We start from the raw sequence: 17,873 nt of genomic DNA on the forward strand, positions 1-17,873 counted from the left end.
CCAGCTGCCCTGGACCCGAAAGGGGGCAGTGGGACCCCCAGCATGGACCCGGCACCAGGCCTGGTAACCCCTTTTCCAGCCCTCACTGTCTCCATCAGTTTCAGTTTATAAGACCCGCCGCACCCTTGCCCCCCACAACTGGCTTCAGGATGAAACCCACCCCCTCCAGATGCGGACGTGGCTAATCCAGGGGGTCTCTTGCTGAGCTCTCTGCACTGGCCAGGCAGGGTGACCTCCAGCCCTAGGTCTGTGGAGGGGGGAGTCACTTGTGTCTGATAGAGACTTGAAGGTGGGAAAGCTCTACGGGGGGGGGGGGGGCCTGGAGAAGCTGGGGGCAGCCGACTAGAAGGGGATGTCTTGTGTGCCTGGATGGGGGAGCATAGCGGGATTTCCCTGTGGTCCTGAGTTGGACGTGGGGGCGGGGAATAGAGACGCTTCGGTCACTGGCTGAGCCCTGGCCATCTGGGCAGCTGGCTGCAGAGCTGGTGCTCCGGCTTCCGAGGGCAATCATTGCAGGGGCCGTGGGCCAGGCTGGTCGTATGGCCTGGCACTCTCCTTTCTGACAGTCCTCCCCTCCAAAGCGAGATGTGCCCTGCTTCCACCCAGTCGTAACAGCCCACACTTGCCTGGCCTGCTGCCGCCCTCCCAGCGCCCAGGACAGGCCTGTGTACATAGCAGGGGCTCGCAGGACTGGTGAGCTACACGAGGCACCAAAGAGCTGGACAGAGGGCTACCAAGTCACCTCCAGGTGACTCCAGTCACCATGCAGCCAGGCTGCATGGTTTTCTAGAACCCTTGACTCTGTAAGTCTGAAGAAGAGAAGAATTACAGTCGCTCAAAGTACAAGGCAAAAATATAAAAAGTGCCGCGGGTCGGGCCAGGGTCAGCCAAGGAAAGAGCTCTGAGGTGGAGTGTCTGCAGCCTAAAGTGGACACAGGTCCCTGTGGGACAGGAGATGGAAGCAGAGGCCGGGCTGACCCAGGCCACAGAGGTCAAGGCTGGGGGGACCTAAGGGGACAGATGTGGGGCATCCAGCTACCTCTGTGGTGTGGGTCTCCTTGAACTTGTCTTTCTGTGATTGTTTTGTGGAAATGCTACTTCACAGCCCAAATCCCTCTGGGGACCCGAGGAGGCTGAGGGGCCTGGGTAACATCACTCTGGCCTGCCCACGTCCACTACCTCTCATCACCGCCCCCCGCACTGCCTCATAGGCACTGCCCTGCCAGCTTCCCCAGTGGCCCCCTGCACTCCCCAGAGGTGCACCCACACTAAATGCTCAGCTATGGCAACTCCGAGGCTGCCGGGCACCCCAAGGGCCACAGAGGAGTCTATGCAAGCAGCCATGGGACCAAAGGGCACGCTCAGGCCTCCATGGGAGCCCAGGGGCAGCACCGGGCTGTCCACTGCCCAGTCTAGGTGGAAACAAGCAGGCGGATTCCTGGCAGCCATAGGGAGGCATTATAGCGCTCATTCAAATCCCAGTTCTGCACCTTACTGTGTGACCTTGGGCGAGTTCCTTAACCTCTCTGGGCCCGTCTGTACAATGGGAATCACAGCACAGCCCTCTCAAGGGCTGGCGGGGAGATGAAATGAGGTTTCTAGTTCTGCCTTAGTATGGAATAAGAAGTCAGCAGAAAGCAAGCAGTGACTGGCGCCTTCCCTGTCTCCCCTCACAACTTGATTCCCCCCGCAACCCCTCATCATGGAGCCAGAGTGGCACCATCTCCTTCCATCCCAGAACCTATGCTCCGGGAGGACAGAGATTTGCTACTGTTTGTTTCCCTTTCCTTTCCTCAGTGCCTGGCCCAACGCAGGTGCTCCATGAACACAATGAATGAATTAATGAGGTTAGATTATTTACCTATTGCTGCCGTTAACAAACTACCACAAAATTAGTGACTTGGGGCGCCTGGGTGGCTCAGTCGTTAAGGGTCTGCCTTTGGCTCAGGTCATGATCCCAGGGTCCTGGGATCGAGCCCCGCATCGGGCTCCCTGCTCGGCGGGAAGCCTACTTCTCCCTCTCCCACTGCCCCCGCTTGTGTTCTCTCTCTCGCTGTGTCTCTCTCTCTGCCAAAATAAATAAATAAAATCTTTAAAAAAAAAATTAGCAGCTTAACACAGCACACCAATTTATTATCTTGCAGTTCTATGGCTAGGGGGCTGGGGGGCATGGGGAACGATTTTCTGTTCGGGTGGGAACGTTTTGCAAAATAGACCGTGGTGGTGGTTGAACCACATTGTGAACGTAATTAGTGCCACTGAATCATACACTCAAATATGGTTACAATGGCAAAAGTACTCTATTTTGTGTGTGTAGGTCTTAGCAGTTTAACAAACAGATGAAATCATCATCTAGTAAACATTTCACATGGAAGAGAAATTTACAAAGGAAACTATTAAGCCATTTTCCTGTCTCATGGTCCCCAATTATAGACCTCACTTCTGGTGGATTGCACCTTGTTCTTCCAGTGTTCGCAGTGCAGACAAATCCAAGTAGGTGTATTAGTCCCCTGGGGCTGCTGTCACAAATTACCACAAACTGTGTGGCTTAAACAGCATTTTGTTCTCTCTCAGTTCTGGAGTTCAAAGTCCAAAATCAAGGTATCCTCTGAAGGCTCTAGGGGGAGGCTCCTTCCCGGCTTCTTCAGGATGCTGGTGGTTCCCGGCATCCTTGGCTTGCGGGTGCATCCCACATCTCTGCCTGCATTGCCACACAGCCCCCATCTTCCTTTCTTTTCTCTCTCAAGACATCATTCATCGGATTTAGGGTGCCATAAATCTGTGATGATTTCATCCTGAAGTCCTTAACTATTTGCATATGTAATGACTCTATTTCCAAATACTGTCAAGTTCACAGCTACTGGGGGGGGGGCGAGGACTGAGACTTGAATGTATCTTTTTGGGGGATATAATTGTACACTTTAAAAAAATTTTTTTAAATTTTTTATTTTATTATTATTATTTTTAATATTTTATTTATTTATTTGAGACAGAGAGAATGAGAGAGAGAGACCACATGAGAGGGGGGGGGCGTCAGAGGACGAAGCAGACTCCCTGCCAAGCAGGGAGCCCAATGTGGGACTCGATCCAGGGACTCCAGGATCATGACCTGAGCCTAAGGCAGTCGCTTAACCAACTGAGCCATCCAGGCGCCCGTACACTTTTTTTTTTAAGATTTTATTTATTTTTCAACAGAGAGAGACAGCAAGAGAGGGAACACAAGCAGGGGGAGTGGGAGAGGGAGAAGCAGGCTTCCCGTTGAGCAGGAAGCCCGATGTGGGACTCGATCCCAGGACCCTGGGATCATGACCTGAGCTGAAGGCAGACGCTTAATGACTGAGCCACCCAGGCACCCTGTACACTTTTTTTACACACAAGGGAGATCAAACTATAAATGTATATATTTCTATAATAAAGTATAGAAAATATCTTCCTAACCATGAAGTAGAATTTTTAAAAATTTTTTATTTTGAAATAATTTTAGACTTACAGAAAAGTTGCAAAAAAGATTTCCCGTATATCCTTCACCCAGTTTTTCCTAATATTACAATCTAACATAGCCAATATAATTAACTATAGGAATGAACATTGGTACAATCCTTTTAAACTTTTTTATTTTTTATTATTTTATTTTAGTTTTTAAAGATTTTATTTATTTAATTGAGAGTGAGAGAGCACGCACACAAGTAGGGGGAGTGGGAGAAGGAGAAGCAGGCTCCTCACTGAGCGGGAACCCCGTTGTGGGGCTTGATCCCAGAACCCCGGGATCATGACCCGAGCCAAAGGCAGAGGTTTAACTGACTGAGCCGCCCAGGTGCCCCCTAAACTTTTTTTTTAAAGATTTTATTTATTTATTTGAGAGAGAGAGAGAGCAAGAGTGTGCACGTGAGGGGGCAAGGGGCAGAGGGAGAGGGAGAAGCAGACTCCCTGCTGAGTGGGGAGCCCAACACAGGGCTTGATCCCAGGACCTGAAGATCATGGCCCAAGCCCAAGTCAGACACTTAATCAACTGAGCCACCCTTTAACTAAATTTCTAAACTCTCAAACTTACTGAAATTTTGCCAGGTTTTCCAATAATGTCCTTCTCTGGTCCAGGATCTAACCTGTGTTCACAAGGCATTTATTTGTCCTGTCTCCTTAACCTCCACTAATCAATGACAACAACCAGAATATGTTTACAAACATTAGTAATTTATTTATTTATTTAGATTTTATTTATTTGAGAGAGAGAGACAGAGATAGTGAGAGAGGGAACACAAGGGGGGGAATGGGAGAGGGAGAAGCAGGCTCCCCACCGAGCAGGGAACCCGATGCGGAACTCGATCCCAGGACCCTGAGATCATGACCTGAGCCGAAGGCAGACGCTTAACGACTGAGCCACCCAGGTGCCCATACAAACATTAGTAATTTAAATCATATGTGTATTAAATCACATGACCCAAAATTTTCATCAGTCCTATTTATTTGAAAAATATGAACCAGGAAATTGAATGATTTTTGTGGCCTCATCTGCTAGCTTGCACAACAATAGCTTGGCTTAAATTTCAAGCTATTAAAAAAAAAAAGATTCAAGCTATATTTATCCCTAGATTGACACTGAATACTTTTAGGAATGAGAACCATCTCGTGTGTGCCTGAGCTTAAGGCACATTGGTAATTTGATTCCGTCAGCACTCCGGCTGGAGTACACGTGCCTTCTTCCCCTTTGTAAAGAGGATGACTCTTTGAACACATGTAACATCTGATTGAAAACTATACACAAAGTGGAGCCAGTACCCCCTGAGCCCAATGAGGTCAGTATCAATACAAAATTAATCAGTGACCTTTGCAAGTATTTAAACAATTAGTGATTTTAGTGTGAAACGGATAATGAAAATATGCAGAAAATGCATGTCTAAAATCAAGGAACAAAAGATATGTTAGTTTCACTGTTTAGTATTTAAAATGTAATTGTGTAAAATAATTGAGGGGCGCCTGGCTGGCTCAGTCTGTAGAGCATGCAGCCCTTGATCTCCAGGTTGTAGGTTCGAGCCCCATGTTGGGTATACAGATAACTTAAAAAAAAAAATCTTAAAAAAAAAATCTTAGGGGCACCTGGGTGGCTCAGTTGGTTAAGCGACTGCCTTCGGCTCAGGTCATGGTCCTGGAGTCTCTGGATCGAGTCCCGCATCGGGCTCCCTGCTGGGCGGGGAGTCTGCTTCTCCCTCTGACCCTTCCCCCTCTCATGTGCTCTCTCTCATTCTCTCTCTCTCAAATAAATAAATAAAATCTTTAAAAAAAAAAAAAATCTTAAAAAAATAATATATAAATGAAATTGCGGATGTGCATAACATTTTTTTTTTTTTAGCTAGATAAACCTAGGTTTGTTTCCCTAGGTTTATTTCCTGACTCTGCCTATCGTTAGCTCTCTTACCATTCAAATTCTCTTAGACTCCATCTGCTCACGCATAAAATGGGCTAATGATAACAACCTCATAGAATAACCACAGGATTAAAAAGAGATGTATATACATAAGGCATATTAAATGTTAACATTGAGCACTGTTTTGTGCCAGACATGTGCTAAATGATTTCTATGCATCTTATTGAATCCTCACAACATCCCCTCTAAAGTAAAAAGAATTCCAATTTCTTTTAAAGAAATTAAGGCTCATAAAAATCAAGTCCATCTTATTTACCCTACCTCCTGTGTTCTTTTTTTTTAAATTGAAATATAACACACAATGTTATATTACTTTAGGTGTCCACCATATTAGTTCAACAATTCCATCTATTAGTCTTCACCATGATACCTGTGCTCGGTGTCACCAAGCAACATTCTTTTTTTTTTTTTTTAAAGATTTTTATTTATTTATTTGACAGAGAGAGAGATAGCAAGAGCAGGAACACAAGCAGGGGGAGTGGGAGAGGGAGAAGCAGGCTTCCTGCCGAGCAGGGAGCCCGATGTGGGACTCGATCCCAGGACCCTGGGATCATGACCTGAGCCAAAGGCAGACGCTTAACGACTGAGCCACCCAGGCGCCCACCAAGCAACGTTCTTACGACATTATCGACTATATTCCTTGTGCTGTACTTCTCATCCTCAATACTTAAAACCACAAGTTTGTACCTCTGAATCTCCTTTCATTCTTTCACCCATTCTCCCATCCACCTCCCCAGGACAAGCCGTTTTTGAGGGAGCAATTTTAATGAAGCTGCACTTTGTTCATTTCTTCTGTTTAAATTGAGATTTAACCCCAAAAAGTTGAAAATAGAGCTACCGTATGACCAAGCAATTGCACTATTAGGTATTTACCCCAAAGATACAAATGTAGTGATTTGAAGGAGTACCTGCACCCCAATGTTTATAGCAGCAGTGTCCACAATAGCAAAACTATGGAAAGAGCCCAGATGTCCATCAACAGATGAATGGATAAAGAAGATGTGGTACATATATACAATGGAATATTACTTGGCCATCAAAAAAGAAAAATCTTGCCATTTGCAATGACGTGGATGGATCTAGAGGGTATAATGCTAAGTGAAATAAGTCAATCAGAGAAAAACAAATACCAATTATTTCACTCATGTGGAATTTAAGAAACAAAACAGGATTATAGGGGAAGGGAGGGAAAAATCAAACAACGAAATCAGAGAGGGAGACAAACTGAAAGACTCTTTTTTTTAAAGATTTTATTTATTTGACAGAGAGAGTACAAGCAGCGGGAGAGAGAGGGAGAAGCAGGCTCCCTGCTGAGCAAGGAGCCTGATGTGGGGCTCAATGTCAGGATCCTGGAATCATGACCAGGGCGGAAGGCAGCCACTTAACCCACTGAGCCACCCAGGCATCCCTGAAAGACTCTTTAAGTCTAGGAAACAAACAGGGTTGCTGGAGGGGAGTGGGGTGGGGGGGATGCGGTAACTGGGTGAAGGAATGAGCTCTGGGTGTTATAGGCAACTGATGAATTACTAAACTCTACCTCTGAAACTAATAATCTACTATATGTTAATTGAATTTAAATCACATGCCATAAAATTCACCATTTTAGAGTGTACAATTCAGTGGGGTTTCTTTTCTTTTAAAGATTTATTTATTTGACAGAGAGAGAGAGAGAGCACAAGCAGGGGGAGTGGCAGGCAGAGGTAGAAGCAGGCTCCCCAGTGAGCACGGAGCCCGATGGGGGACTCAATCACAGGACCCTGGCATCATGACCCGAGGCGAAGGCAGCCGCTTAACCGACTGACCCACCCAGGTGCCCCAAGGGTTTTGTTTTTTTTAAGTTCATTTATTTATTTAAGTACTCTCTCCCCTCAACCGTGCAGCTCTAACTCAGGACCCTGAAATCCAGGTGCAGATTCCTCCACTTAGCCAGCCAGGTGCCCCCAATTCAGTGGTTTTCAGTGTATCCTCAAGGCTGTGCAATGTCACCATTATTTAATTCCAGAACATTTTCGTCACACCAGAATGGAAGTCCACACCCATCAATAGTCCACTGTTCCCTTCAAAACTCCCGCAGCCCCGGGCAACCACTAATATACTTTCTGTCTAGATGGACTTGCTGACTGTGGACATTTCATGTCAGTGGAATCAGGCAATATTTGTCCTTTGGCTGAATGACACTGCATTGTGAGCACGGCCATCTGTTTATCCATTCATCACTTGATGAACACTTGAGTCACTTCATATTTGTTTCCCTGTTAGTTATAAATAATTCAAAAAAACCTTGTGGCTAATTCCGTGTCACTTCGGGGTAGGCCAAAGAGCGAAACTGCGATGAAAGGAAGTCAGCTGCCTAAAAAAGGAGGTCTTCGAATTCTTCAGAAACCGGGTGTGAACAGCCCCGCGCCCTTGTGCACGCGACCTGACACCCCGGTCCGAGGCGGCTGGCGGCCGGCAGGGGGCGCGCGCGGCTCGCCGGCCGCGGTCCCGGAGCCTCCCCAGCAGAAGGAGCGCGCAGCGGCTCCCACCCGCCTTCCGCAGGGGTGGGCGTAGGCGATCCGGCCGCCAGGGTTCCTCCGTAACCACCTGCAGCGCCCCAGCCCAGTCGCACGCACCACCTGTAACCGCCCACGCAACTCATTGTAGCCACTGCTTCTCGCCCGGTACCCGCCGACAGAAGCTCTAGCACCCCGGAGCAGGGGTCTTTGTGGATTTGGGTCCCTGAGACGTCCCTGTGGATCTGGGGCTGATGGAGAACAGGGAGTGGGGCGCGCCGAGGGGTGGCGGGGCGGGAGTCGGAGGACCGGCTGGCCCCACGGGACCTGCACCTGCACCTGCCCGGGAGGGGGGGCACTTCCAGCAGCAGCTTTATGGCAACAGGAGGGAGGCGCAGGGGCGGGGGTGTCAGGGCAGCGTGGGGGTTTCTGGAGAGGAGCAGCGTCTTCACTCTGCAAAGGCGCAGAGGACGCGCAGCCGGAACACTGCGGGCTCCGGCCCGGCGAAGGGGAGCGGGCGGATCCAGGGGTCCTCGCGGGCTTGGGGAGGGTCGCGGTGAGCAGAGGGCCCGGGGCGCCGTGCGGAGTGGAGGCGGGAACATCCCCACACCTGGGCCGGTGAGGGGCCAGCGGGCAGCAGTTGGGCTGATGCTGGGGCCTCTCAGTCCTCCACCCGCCAAGTGTCCAGGAAAGCAGCTCCCAAGCCCGCAGCTCCGAGACCCGCAGCTCCCCGCTGTGGTCGAGGTCCCCACCGCACTAGGTGGTCGGAGAACAACAAGCGTCCATCGGTTGTGGGTGGGGCTGGGCCGAGGGTCAAGGGAGGGACCGGTGGGCGAGGGAGAAGGGGCTGGTGGGCATGGGAGGGACCGGTGGGCGAGGGAGGGGGGAAGGCTGGGCGAGGGAGGGGCGGGTGGCGAGGATGCTGCGTCGTCTAGGATGTTGGGTTGAGCGGAGCCAACGGTTTCAATGAGCATAACAGCCTCCGCTCGCTCAGGCAAGTGACAGGAGATGTCGAGGCCTTCAAACGAAAGCTCTGGTTTCCTTCGCCGCTAGCAGGCGTCAAACCCCGGGAGAAGTCCCAGGGTCTCAGTTAAACCTACCCTCTGAAGCTGGGAGAGCCCCGCCCAGAGCTCGATTCCAGGCCGTAGGATCGCTGGCGCTCCGCCCCCGGGCGCTGCTGTCCAATCCCGGGCTGGTCACGCCCCCTTCGCGAGCCGTGACCCCGCCCCCGCGCGCGGATTGGTCAGGCCACCAGTTCGGCTCCGTGCGGCGAAGACCCGGAGCGGCAAAATTCACCCAAGGAATGCCCCCGCCCGGCCCTGCTGCGCATGCTCGCTCCGTGACCCCAGCTTGAGGTGACGGCCCGAACCGAGGCGGGGCCCCAGGCAAGAGGCTGCAGGACCTGCCGCGGCTCGGTCGCCGGAGAGGGAGGGCTCCGCTGCCACCGCCGCCCTGCCGGTGCCCGGTGAGCACGGGCCCCAGCGGGCCGGGGAGGGTCCCGGGTCCCAAGGAGTGGCCCGGCCCTCCCGGGGGTCCCCGCGGCTGCTGATGCTGGGAGGGGGGGTCACCCGGCTCTGCGTCCCGGCGCTCAGGCCGCCTCCTTCCTCCTGGCTCCTCCTTCCCCCCATCCCACCCGGCTCCGGACTGAGCCCCGACACCCCCAGTCAAGGATCCCCACATTCGTCTGCCTTTCCTTGACCACACCCAGTACTGCCTCCCTCCCTGCAGCCATCCTCAGCCTCGTCCCACTCTGGCAGTTGGAGTTGTGAGATATTGGGGCAGGGGGGTGGGACACCCTGGAGGCTTGCTGACGAGGTGGTGGTACTAACCGGAGGGGAGGGGAGCCGAGAGGAGGGGCCATTTGGGTGCAGCACAGACAGGATTGATGATAAATTACAGTGTGTGAGGAGGAGTACAGGTACCTAAGAGCCAGGGCGCTGAGGGGAAGGTGGTGTCCTTACCCGAAAATCCCACTGTGGGCAGGCTCTCCCCTACGTACTACAGGGTAGCAGTCCTTGACCTTTTTTGGATCCTTGCTGCCTTGAAACTCTCCCTGTGAGGATGTGTACCTGCGCACCTGAGTGGGCCCATCATCCCACCGGCAGCCCAATCACAGTCCTCCGTGAGCCCCGTGGGACAGTGATGATCTGGGGCGCAGCTGCCAGTACCCCCAGGACTTTTGGAAACAGCGTACCCTTGCCTACCTGCTATTAAGAACCTCTGCCAAATTCCCCACCATTCCCATCATACAGGTGGAACCAACCCGGAGAGGGTGAGGGATTTGTCCTTGTGGCTGAGGACACAGGTGCCGGTGGATTTTGGTGGCATTTTTCTCCCATATGTGTGGAGGTCATTCTTTTGAGCCCTCGTCAGTGGCTGGGCAGGGTTCACGCCTTCCAGAGCCTCAGGAACAAGGGATCGGACCTTGTTATTAGTTACCTATTGCTACTGTAACAAATTACCACAAATGTAGTGGTTTTAAAGGACACAGCTTCCTAACAGTCTTATAGTTCTGGAGGTCAGAAGTTCGAGGTGGGTCTCAGGAGGTTAAAACCAGGTGCAGGCAGAGCTGTGTTCCTCCCTAGAGGCTCCAGGAGAGACAATCTGTTTCTTTGTCTTCTCTAGCTCCTGGAGGCCTCCAGATTGCCTGGCTCCCTGCCGCTCCCTTCTTCTTCAAAGCCAGCACCATCCCGGTCTCTCTGACCCTGCTTCTATCCAGTTTTCTCCTTCTCTCTTCTGCCTCCCTTTTGTACTTTTTAGGACCCTTGTGATTGGACCCACCCAGGTCATCCAAGCTGCTCTCCTACTTTAGTAACTTTCACCCCATCTGCAGACTTCGTCCTGTAGGTTCCAGGGGTTACGGCCATTAGGCCCTGATTCTGCTTCCCAGAGTGTCTGAGGGGCTCCTGCCAGTTCCTAACATCGTATGATTTGGGGTTCACACTGAGCCACCTTGACACTTCTGGGTTGGCTTTGTGCAGACCCATGTCATGACAGCGGGTTAGGATGAATGACTGGAGGTCAATGGTGATCTCAAACCACCAGATTTCAGAATTAGAGAAAGGGTGTCAAGTAAGGGAAGTGAACTATTAAGCCCTTTGCTCTTTTTAATTCATTTCTACTTCGCTTTTAAAAATTCTGTTCATTTGGGGCACCTGGGTGGCTCAGTCGGTTAAGCATCTGATTCTTGATCTTAGTTCAGGTCTTGATCTCAGGGTCGTGAGCCCTGTGTTTTATTTTTATTTTATTTTGTTATTAAAAAATAAAATAAAAATTCAATGAACTTTCATTGAGTGAAATTTAACTTTCAAAAAATATATATTAGACTTAAAATAGCTGCCAGTCAAGTCTTCCCTCCACACCTAGAAAATTTCTAGAAGGATGACTCCAGAAAAGAAGCTGATCCAGCCTGAAGGACGTACACACTCCTGTTCATGGAGAGATTGACAAGCAGTTCAACCCATCAACTAGCAGTTACAGATTTCCCGAGTGAAAGGCCCATGGCGCCATCCGTGTCTCTCACAGTATCAGAATCAGATGGGGTACTGGTAAAAAATATAGATTCTCCAACCGCTCTCCAGACCCCTTGAGTGGGGGTGGGTAGTGGAGTAATCCAGGACTGTGCATTTGTCACAAGAACCCCGGTGATTCTAAGGTATGGTGAAGTTGGGGGACCACTGGTTGTAGACTTCATTTCCCTTTTTCCTAATTCTAGTAGTTTTATGGAGCTAACTTACATACTGTGCAGCTCACTCTCTCACAAGGTACAATTCAACAGCTTTTGATGTATTCATAAAGTTGCACAACCATCTCCATGGTCAGTTTCAGAAGATTGCCTTCCCCACTGCAGAAGCCATCCCCACTAGCAGTCACTCCTCATTCTCCTGCTGCCCTCCCCCCACCCCTAGCCCACCACGCATCTCCTGTCTCTTAAGGATAGATTTTTCTACTCTATAGATTGGTCTCTGGGTCATTTTATATAAATGGAACCATATGATACATGGTCTTTTATGACTGGCTTTTTTCACTCAGCATAATCTTCTATTTATTTATTTATTTTTAAGGTTTTTTTTTTTTTTAATTAAGATTACAATTTACCCTCTGACATGGGGCTCGAACTCAACGACCCCAAGATCAAGAGTCGCATGCTCTACTGACTGAGCCAGCCACGCACCCCTCAGCATAATCTTTTAAAGTTTCATCCATGTTGTAGCATAATTTTTTTGAATTGCCAAACAATATTCGATTGTATGGATATGCCATCTTTTATCCATTCATCTGTTGATGGGTATTTGAATTGTTTCCACTTTTTGGTGACAGTGAATAATACTGCTGTGAACATTCATATACAAATTTTTTTAAAGATTTATTTCAGAGAGAGAGTGAGAGCAGGGGGGAGGGTGGTGCAGAAGGAGAGGGAGAGAGAGAATCCTAAGCAGACTCTGCACTGAGCACAGAGCCCAAAGAGGGGCTTGATCTCACGATCCTGAGATCATGACCCCAACCAAAATCAAGAATCGGGAGCTTAACTGACTGTGCCACCCAGGCGCCCCTCACTTAAAAGTGTTCATGTGGACATTTGTTTCCAGTTCTTGCACATGTACTTGGAGTGGAATTGCTGGGTGATATGGTGACTCTGTGCTTAACGTTTTGATGAGCCGCCAGACCACCAACATGGCTGTGCTGTTGACAAGCCCACCAGCAGTGTAAGAGGCTTCCAGTTTCTCCTCATCCAAACCAACACTTGTTTTGTCTGGTTTTTGTGTGTGTTCCTTTTATTATGTGCATCCTGGTGGTGTGAAGTAGTATCTCCTGGTGGTTTTATTCTGTGTTTCTCTCATGACTAATGCTGTTGAGCATCACATATGCTCACTGGCCATTTGTAGATCTTCTTTAGAGAAAGGCTTATTCAGAACCTTTGCCCATTTTTAAATTGGTTATTGGTCTTTTTGTTACTGAGTTGTAAGAGTTCTTTATAAATTCCAGATATAATTCCCTCATCAGAGATATGATTTGCAAAAATTCTTTCCCACTCTGTGGACTGTCTTTTAACTTTCTGGATGGTGTCCTCTGATTCACAAAAGTTTTAAAATTTGATGGAGTCCAGTTTATCTCTTTCTTCTTTGGTCGCCTGTACTTTTCATGTCATATTGAAGAAAGCTTTGTCTGATTTTAGGTCATGAAGCTTTACTCCTATCTTTTTTTTTAAGAGAATTTTTTTAAAGATTTTATTTATTTGAGAGAGAGAGAGAGAAAGCACAGAGGGAGAGTGTGAGGGAGAAGCAGGCTCCCCGCTGAGCAGAGAGCCCGATGTGGGGCTCCATCCCAGGACCCTGGGATCATGACCTGAGCAGAAGGCAGACACTCAACCAACTGAGCCACCCAGGCACCCCTAAAGAGTATTTTAAAGTTAGTATTTGTATATGGTGTGAGGAAGGGGTCCAGCGCTGCAGGATTTCATCCCCAGACTAGGGGGAGCCTGCAAGCCAGAAAGGTGGGCTGGCTCCAAGAGATGTGCACTGAAGCTGATCTGAATGTGGATTGGGCAGGACGGCCTGTGCTAGGGCTTCTGCCGTAACCTCTTTCTGCCCAGAATGGCTCTTCCAGGGGAGGCTTTGGTGTTGTCCTTTCTGAAGCTGGTCCCCATGTTCCTCCAGGACTGCTATGTCACCCTGTGGGACAGGATGGGCAGGGCAGGGAAGGACTGCGCTGTGGGAACAGGGGTTGACTTGTCCCAGGGCTGAACTGGGGGGCCAGGGGCAGGAGGGATAGAGACACTGAACCCAGGGGTGCCTTGGTCAGGTGACCCATTACCAGGCAGATTTCCTTGAGGGCTCACCCCTTGGAGGTGAGGGCTCCATGTCTGTCGCAGTCCAAGAGGTCTCTGCTTTTATGTCTAGTGGCCAAGGGACTGGGGAGGAGGGCTTGCAGGGGACAAGGCACCCCAAACCCTCTTTGGCATTGCACCCCGACTTCTCTCATGGATGGGGTCTTAGAAAACTGGAAATCGGGGCATGGCCACCTCAAGCCATATGTATTGGGAGGGGTCCCAGGAAACAGTGAGAACTGCAAACCGGGTTAGATAAACAGGGTCAGGGGGCAGGTAGATGTCTGTGAGCCTTGCCGTTGCCTGGGTCCTGAGATGAGCAGGGGAGATGTCTGCTAAGGATGAGGTCTTGTTTCTGGGCTAATACTGTACGCTGACGAAGACCCTGCCAACTGCCCAGCACTCAGTCGCGCCCAACAGACAAAAAGGCTACTCCGCATTGCCCTGCCGTCGGCCCCTGTCATACGTCCTTTCTGCTTCTCCAGGCCAGAAGCCAGGGAGCCCAGAGTGACTGTGGATTCTCCGGACACCTCTACAGCCTGGTCCCCTCCCGGCTGAGGCAGCGCCAGCCCCGCTTCAGGCACAAGGTCACTGCCTTCCTGGGACCCCAGCATCTCCTGAGTGCTGCGTGGTCCAGGGCCTCCAGCTTGGGATGGGAGATGGATCTAGTTGTGAGTCCAGAGAGTCCTGCCTCCCAGAGCCAGGCATTCCCTTTGTGGTCTGCAGAGCGCCGGCGGGTGCCCAGCTCGGTCTCCCTGTGACAGTGTCAGGAGGAAGGCCACCGGGCATTCTGGGAGGGTCTGTGACATGAGCCCATGTGCCAAGTGCTGGTCCCTGAGGCTTGGTGCTCAGAAAGGCCAGTTACCGTCGTCCTGGACGAGGCACACCAGGTACTGTGTGGGGCGGGCTCTGGATCCCCCTCGACCAGACTCCCAGCTCTGCACTTCATGGCCATATTGGCCATCCTGCTGTGCCTCAGTGTCCTCATCTGTACACTGGGTCAATAAGAATGATCGACTTTCGGGGCGCCTGGGTGGCTCAGTTGGTTAAGCGACTGCCTTCGGCTCAGGTCATGATCCTGGAGTCCCGGGATCGAGTCCCGCATCGGGCTCCCTGCTCGGCGGGGGGTCTGCTTCTCCCTCTGACCCTCCTCCCTCTCCTGCTCTCTGTCTCTCGTTCTCTCTCTCTCAAATAAATAAATAAAATCTTTAAAAAAAAAAAAGAATGATTGACTTTCTTTTTTTTTAAAGCATTTTATTTATTTATTTCTTTATAAAGATTTTATTATTTATTTGACAGAGAGAGAGACAGCGAGAGAGGGAATACAAGCAGGGGGAGTGGGAGAGGGAGAAGCAGGCCTCCCAGCTGAGCAGGGAGCCCAATGTGGGGCTCGATCCCAGGACCCTGAGATCATGACCCGTGCCGAAGGCAGACGCCCAACGGACTGAGCCACCCAGGCACCCCAAGAATGACTGACTTTCATAACACGGGGCCAAGTTAAATGGGAAACCCTGTGAAGACACATCCCACCCTGCTCAGCACCTACGGGCCTCTCTTTGTAGAAGCTCACGATTCTCAGTGCCTCACTGCCTGCACCCCAACAGCCCCCAGAGAGCCCTGCCTGTGGCACATTTTACAGACAGGAAAGTGGCGTTTGGGGAGGGGAGGTGACAGACCCCAGCTGCCTGAGAGGATGCAGCGGAGTGGAAGCACCGACCCGGGGTTCCCCAGCTCTGTGTGAGACCCTCCCCAGCCTTTCAGCCCCCTCTGCCTCCACCTCCACCCCACGTCCATTTTCTGAGCCCCAGGCCCAAGGGGGCCTCCACTGATGGGTTTTGCCTCCTTCCTTAGGACAGAGCCCCTGGACTGCCAGGTTCCCGACCAGGGAGGAGGAGGAGGAAGAGAACTCCATCTGCTGGGGCCTGAGTGTGGCCTGGGGGACAGGCCATCGTCCCAGAATGCCCCTGCCGGAGCCCAGCGAGCAAGAGGGCGAGAGTGTGAAGGCTGGCCAGGAGCCGTCCCCGGAGTCCCCTGAGCCAGGCACAGATGTTGTCCCTGCAGCGCCCAGGAAGCCCAGGAAGTTCTCCAAACTGGTCCTGCTGACGGCCTCTAAGGACAGTGCGAAGGTGGCAGGGGCCAAGCGCAAAGGGGTGCACTGCATCATGTCCCTGGGAGTGCCCGGCCCCGCCACCCTTGCCAAAGCCCTCCTCAAGATCCATCCTGAGGCTCAGAGGGCCATCGAGGCACCCCCACAGGAGCCTGAGCAGAAACGCAGCAAGCTGGACACAGGTGAGGCCCCGGGCGGTCGAAGTGAGCACGGTGTGGTCAAGACCTTCCTGGGGTTGGAAGTCCCCTGACACCCGGGAGCCTGGGGGCCGGGCTGGCTCTGGACAGTCACATGCTGTCCACATTATACCTCGGTGTAGGGCCTGCATGTCCGTAGGCCTCCACGCACACGTGTCTATGTGGGGATTGGCCTGGGAGGGTGAGTGGGTGTGTCCCTCCAGATATATTTGTGTGGGTCCTGGGCCTATTTCTGTTCCTGTCTGTTCTTCCGTGTCTATGTGTTTATGTGTCTGGGGGTCTAGGGGTGTATGTTGCTGAGGCCCCAGGCAGGCCCCCCACCCCCACCCGGCTTGCTGCGGGCGACATCGGCACATCGATGCATTCTCTGAGCGTGGACTCCTGAGAGGTGTTCGAGGGAAGGGATGCCCAGTGGCTGGGGAAAGCTGAGCTGGGTTTCTTCCCAAGTGGAAGTGGGGTCTGCTGTACCCTGAGAAGATGGGGACAATAAAAGCCACAACACTTGGCCCCCATTTGCTGCCTGTGAACAGGTGGCCCCCTTGGAGCCAGCCAGGGCGCTTGGCCTGGGCAGTGTAGGGGACCCCACTCACTGATGGAGGTGTAGGAGTGAGTGGTCTGAGGTCCAAGGGGAGGGAACTCCACTGCTTCCCTTGGACCGAGACACCATGGCACCCAAGATGGGGGAGTCCCCAGCCACAGGCCTGGCGTTTCAGGGGGCCCAAGGGACCCCTCAGCTTCCCTCAACTGCTGGACAGGGCTGCACTCAAGGACTCGGGGGACCCTATCCCCCCAGAGCTTGGAGGCCCCTCTGCGGCACGTCCAGCTCACCCTTGAGTGTTTCTACTGGCCAGTCCTGCCGCAAGTGCTCCCTCACGTCTACCTGCTGCCTCCCACCAATCCAAGGGGTGGAGAGTGTGGTCCCCATGACCTGTGAAGAGGCAGGGCTCAGGGAGCTAAGTCACCACTCTGAGGCCACCAGCTGGTCACTGCAGAGGGTGGAGTAGGGAGCGTCTGGTCAGAGCCTGTTCTTCTAACAGAGCTGGGTGGGATGGGCCGTCTCCTGGTCCTTCCACCCCGTCTGAGACCTCTGCGCACTTCTTGGATCTGCCTGGGCTCTGGCACCATGTGGGCCCCATCCACCGCAGGTGGCCCCTTGGCGAGAATTGAAACGAAGCCACTCGTCCTCAGATGGAGGGCTGGAGGGCAGAGCAAGGGCTACATCTCAGCCCCACAGGTTCCCCTAGGCAGGTGCTCTTGGGCAGTGAGCAACCCCCTCAACCTGCCACCTGTGTTTACCTCAATACCTGGTCCCCAGACTTTCTCACCTCTTATCCCATCCCAGGCCAGGTGGTGGGGGTAGCAGTGGCTTCCTGGTGCTCAACCCAGATTTAGCCCAAAGTTCCCTGGAAATGACTTTAACAGCCTCTTTGTCCCTGGGCTGGTGGTCTTAGGGAGCACGTCTCTGAAATCAGCAATTATTTCTGTAAGTCAGCCAACGGCATCCCAGAGCATCCCCTGGCTGGGCTGAGAGCTTCAGGCCCTGGGTTGCCCGCCCTCCCTTTTCCTTTGTGACACCAGCCTGACCCACTCCCTTCTCTTCCAGCCGGAAAAGAAGATGGAAGGTTGGCAGGGCAGTCTGCCCCCAGTACTGAGGTCGTAGGGGAGGAGCCCACCGCAGATGCCGTCATGCCCAGCACCCTCCTGTAACTCTGACAAGCACGGTATGCCCTTATTGGATCAGTGACCTTGGCTGTGACTTCTGCTGGGGACCCAGTTGCAACTGGTTTTCATTCTCAAACATTGTGTAATTTTTTCCAAATCAAGCATA

At 51.9% G+C, this 17,873-nt stretch overlaps 1 protein-coding gene across 1 annotated transcript; it reads left to right on the forward strand.

Annotated features, from left to right (window-relative positions):
• Positions 1 to 9,232: 9,232 nt before the first annotated feature.
• Positions 9,233 to 17,782, forward strand: FLYWCH2 (FLYWCH family member 2). The gene is made up of 3 exons (XM_021698261.1): positions 9,233 to 9,379; positions 15,593 to 16,030; positions 17,649 to 17,782. Exons 2-3 carry the CDS (start codon positions 15,700 to 15,702, stop codon positions 17,750 to 17,752), a joined length of 435 nt encoding a protein of 144 aa, XP_021553936.1. The 5' UTR covers positions 9,233 to 9,379; positions 15,593 to 15,699; the 3' UTR covers positions 17,753 to 17,782.
• The last annotated feature ends 91 nt before the right edge of the window (positions 17,783 to 17,873 follow it).

The sequence above is a fragment of the Neomonachus schauinslandi genome, chromosome 5 (genome assembly GCF_002201575.2).
Source record: "Neomonachus schauinslandi chromosome 5, ASM220157v2, whole genome shotgun sequence".
In the NCBI taxonomy this organism is placed as follows: domain Eukaryota; kingdom Metazoa; phylum Chordata; class Mammalia; order Carnivora; family Phocidae; genus Neomonachus; species Neomonachus schauinslandi.

Coding starts and splice junctions, on each gene's coding strand:
- FLYWCH2 (XM_021698261.1), top strand. CDS start 15,700: ATGCCCCTGCCGGAGCCCAGCGAGCAAGAGGGCGAGAGTGTGAAGGCT. Junction 16,031..17,648: donor ACGCAGCAAGCTGGACACAG/GTGAGGCCCCGG, acceptor CTTCTCTTCCAG/CCGGAAAAGAAGATGGAAGG.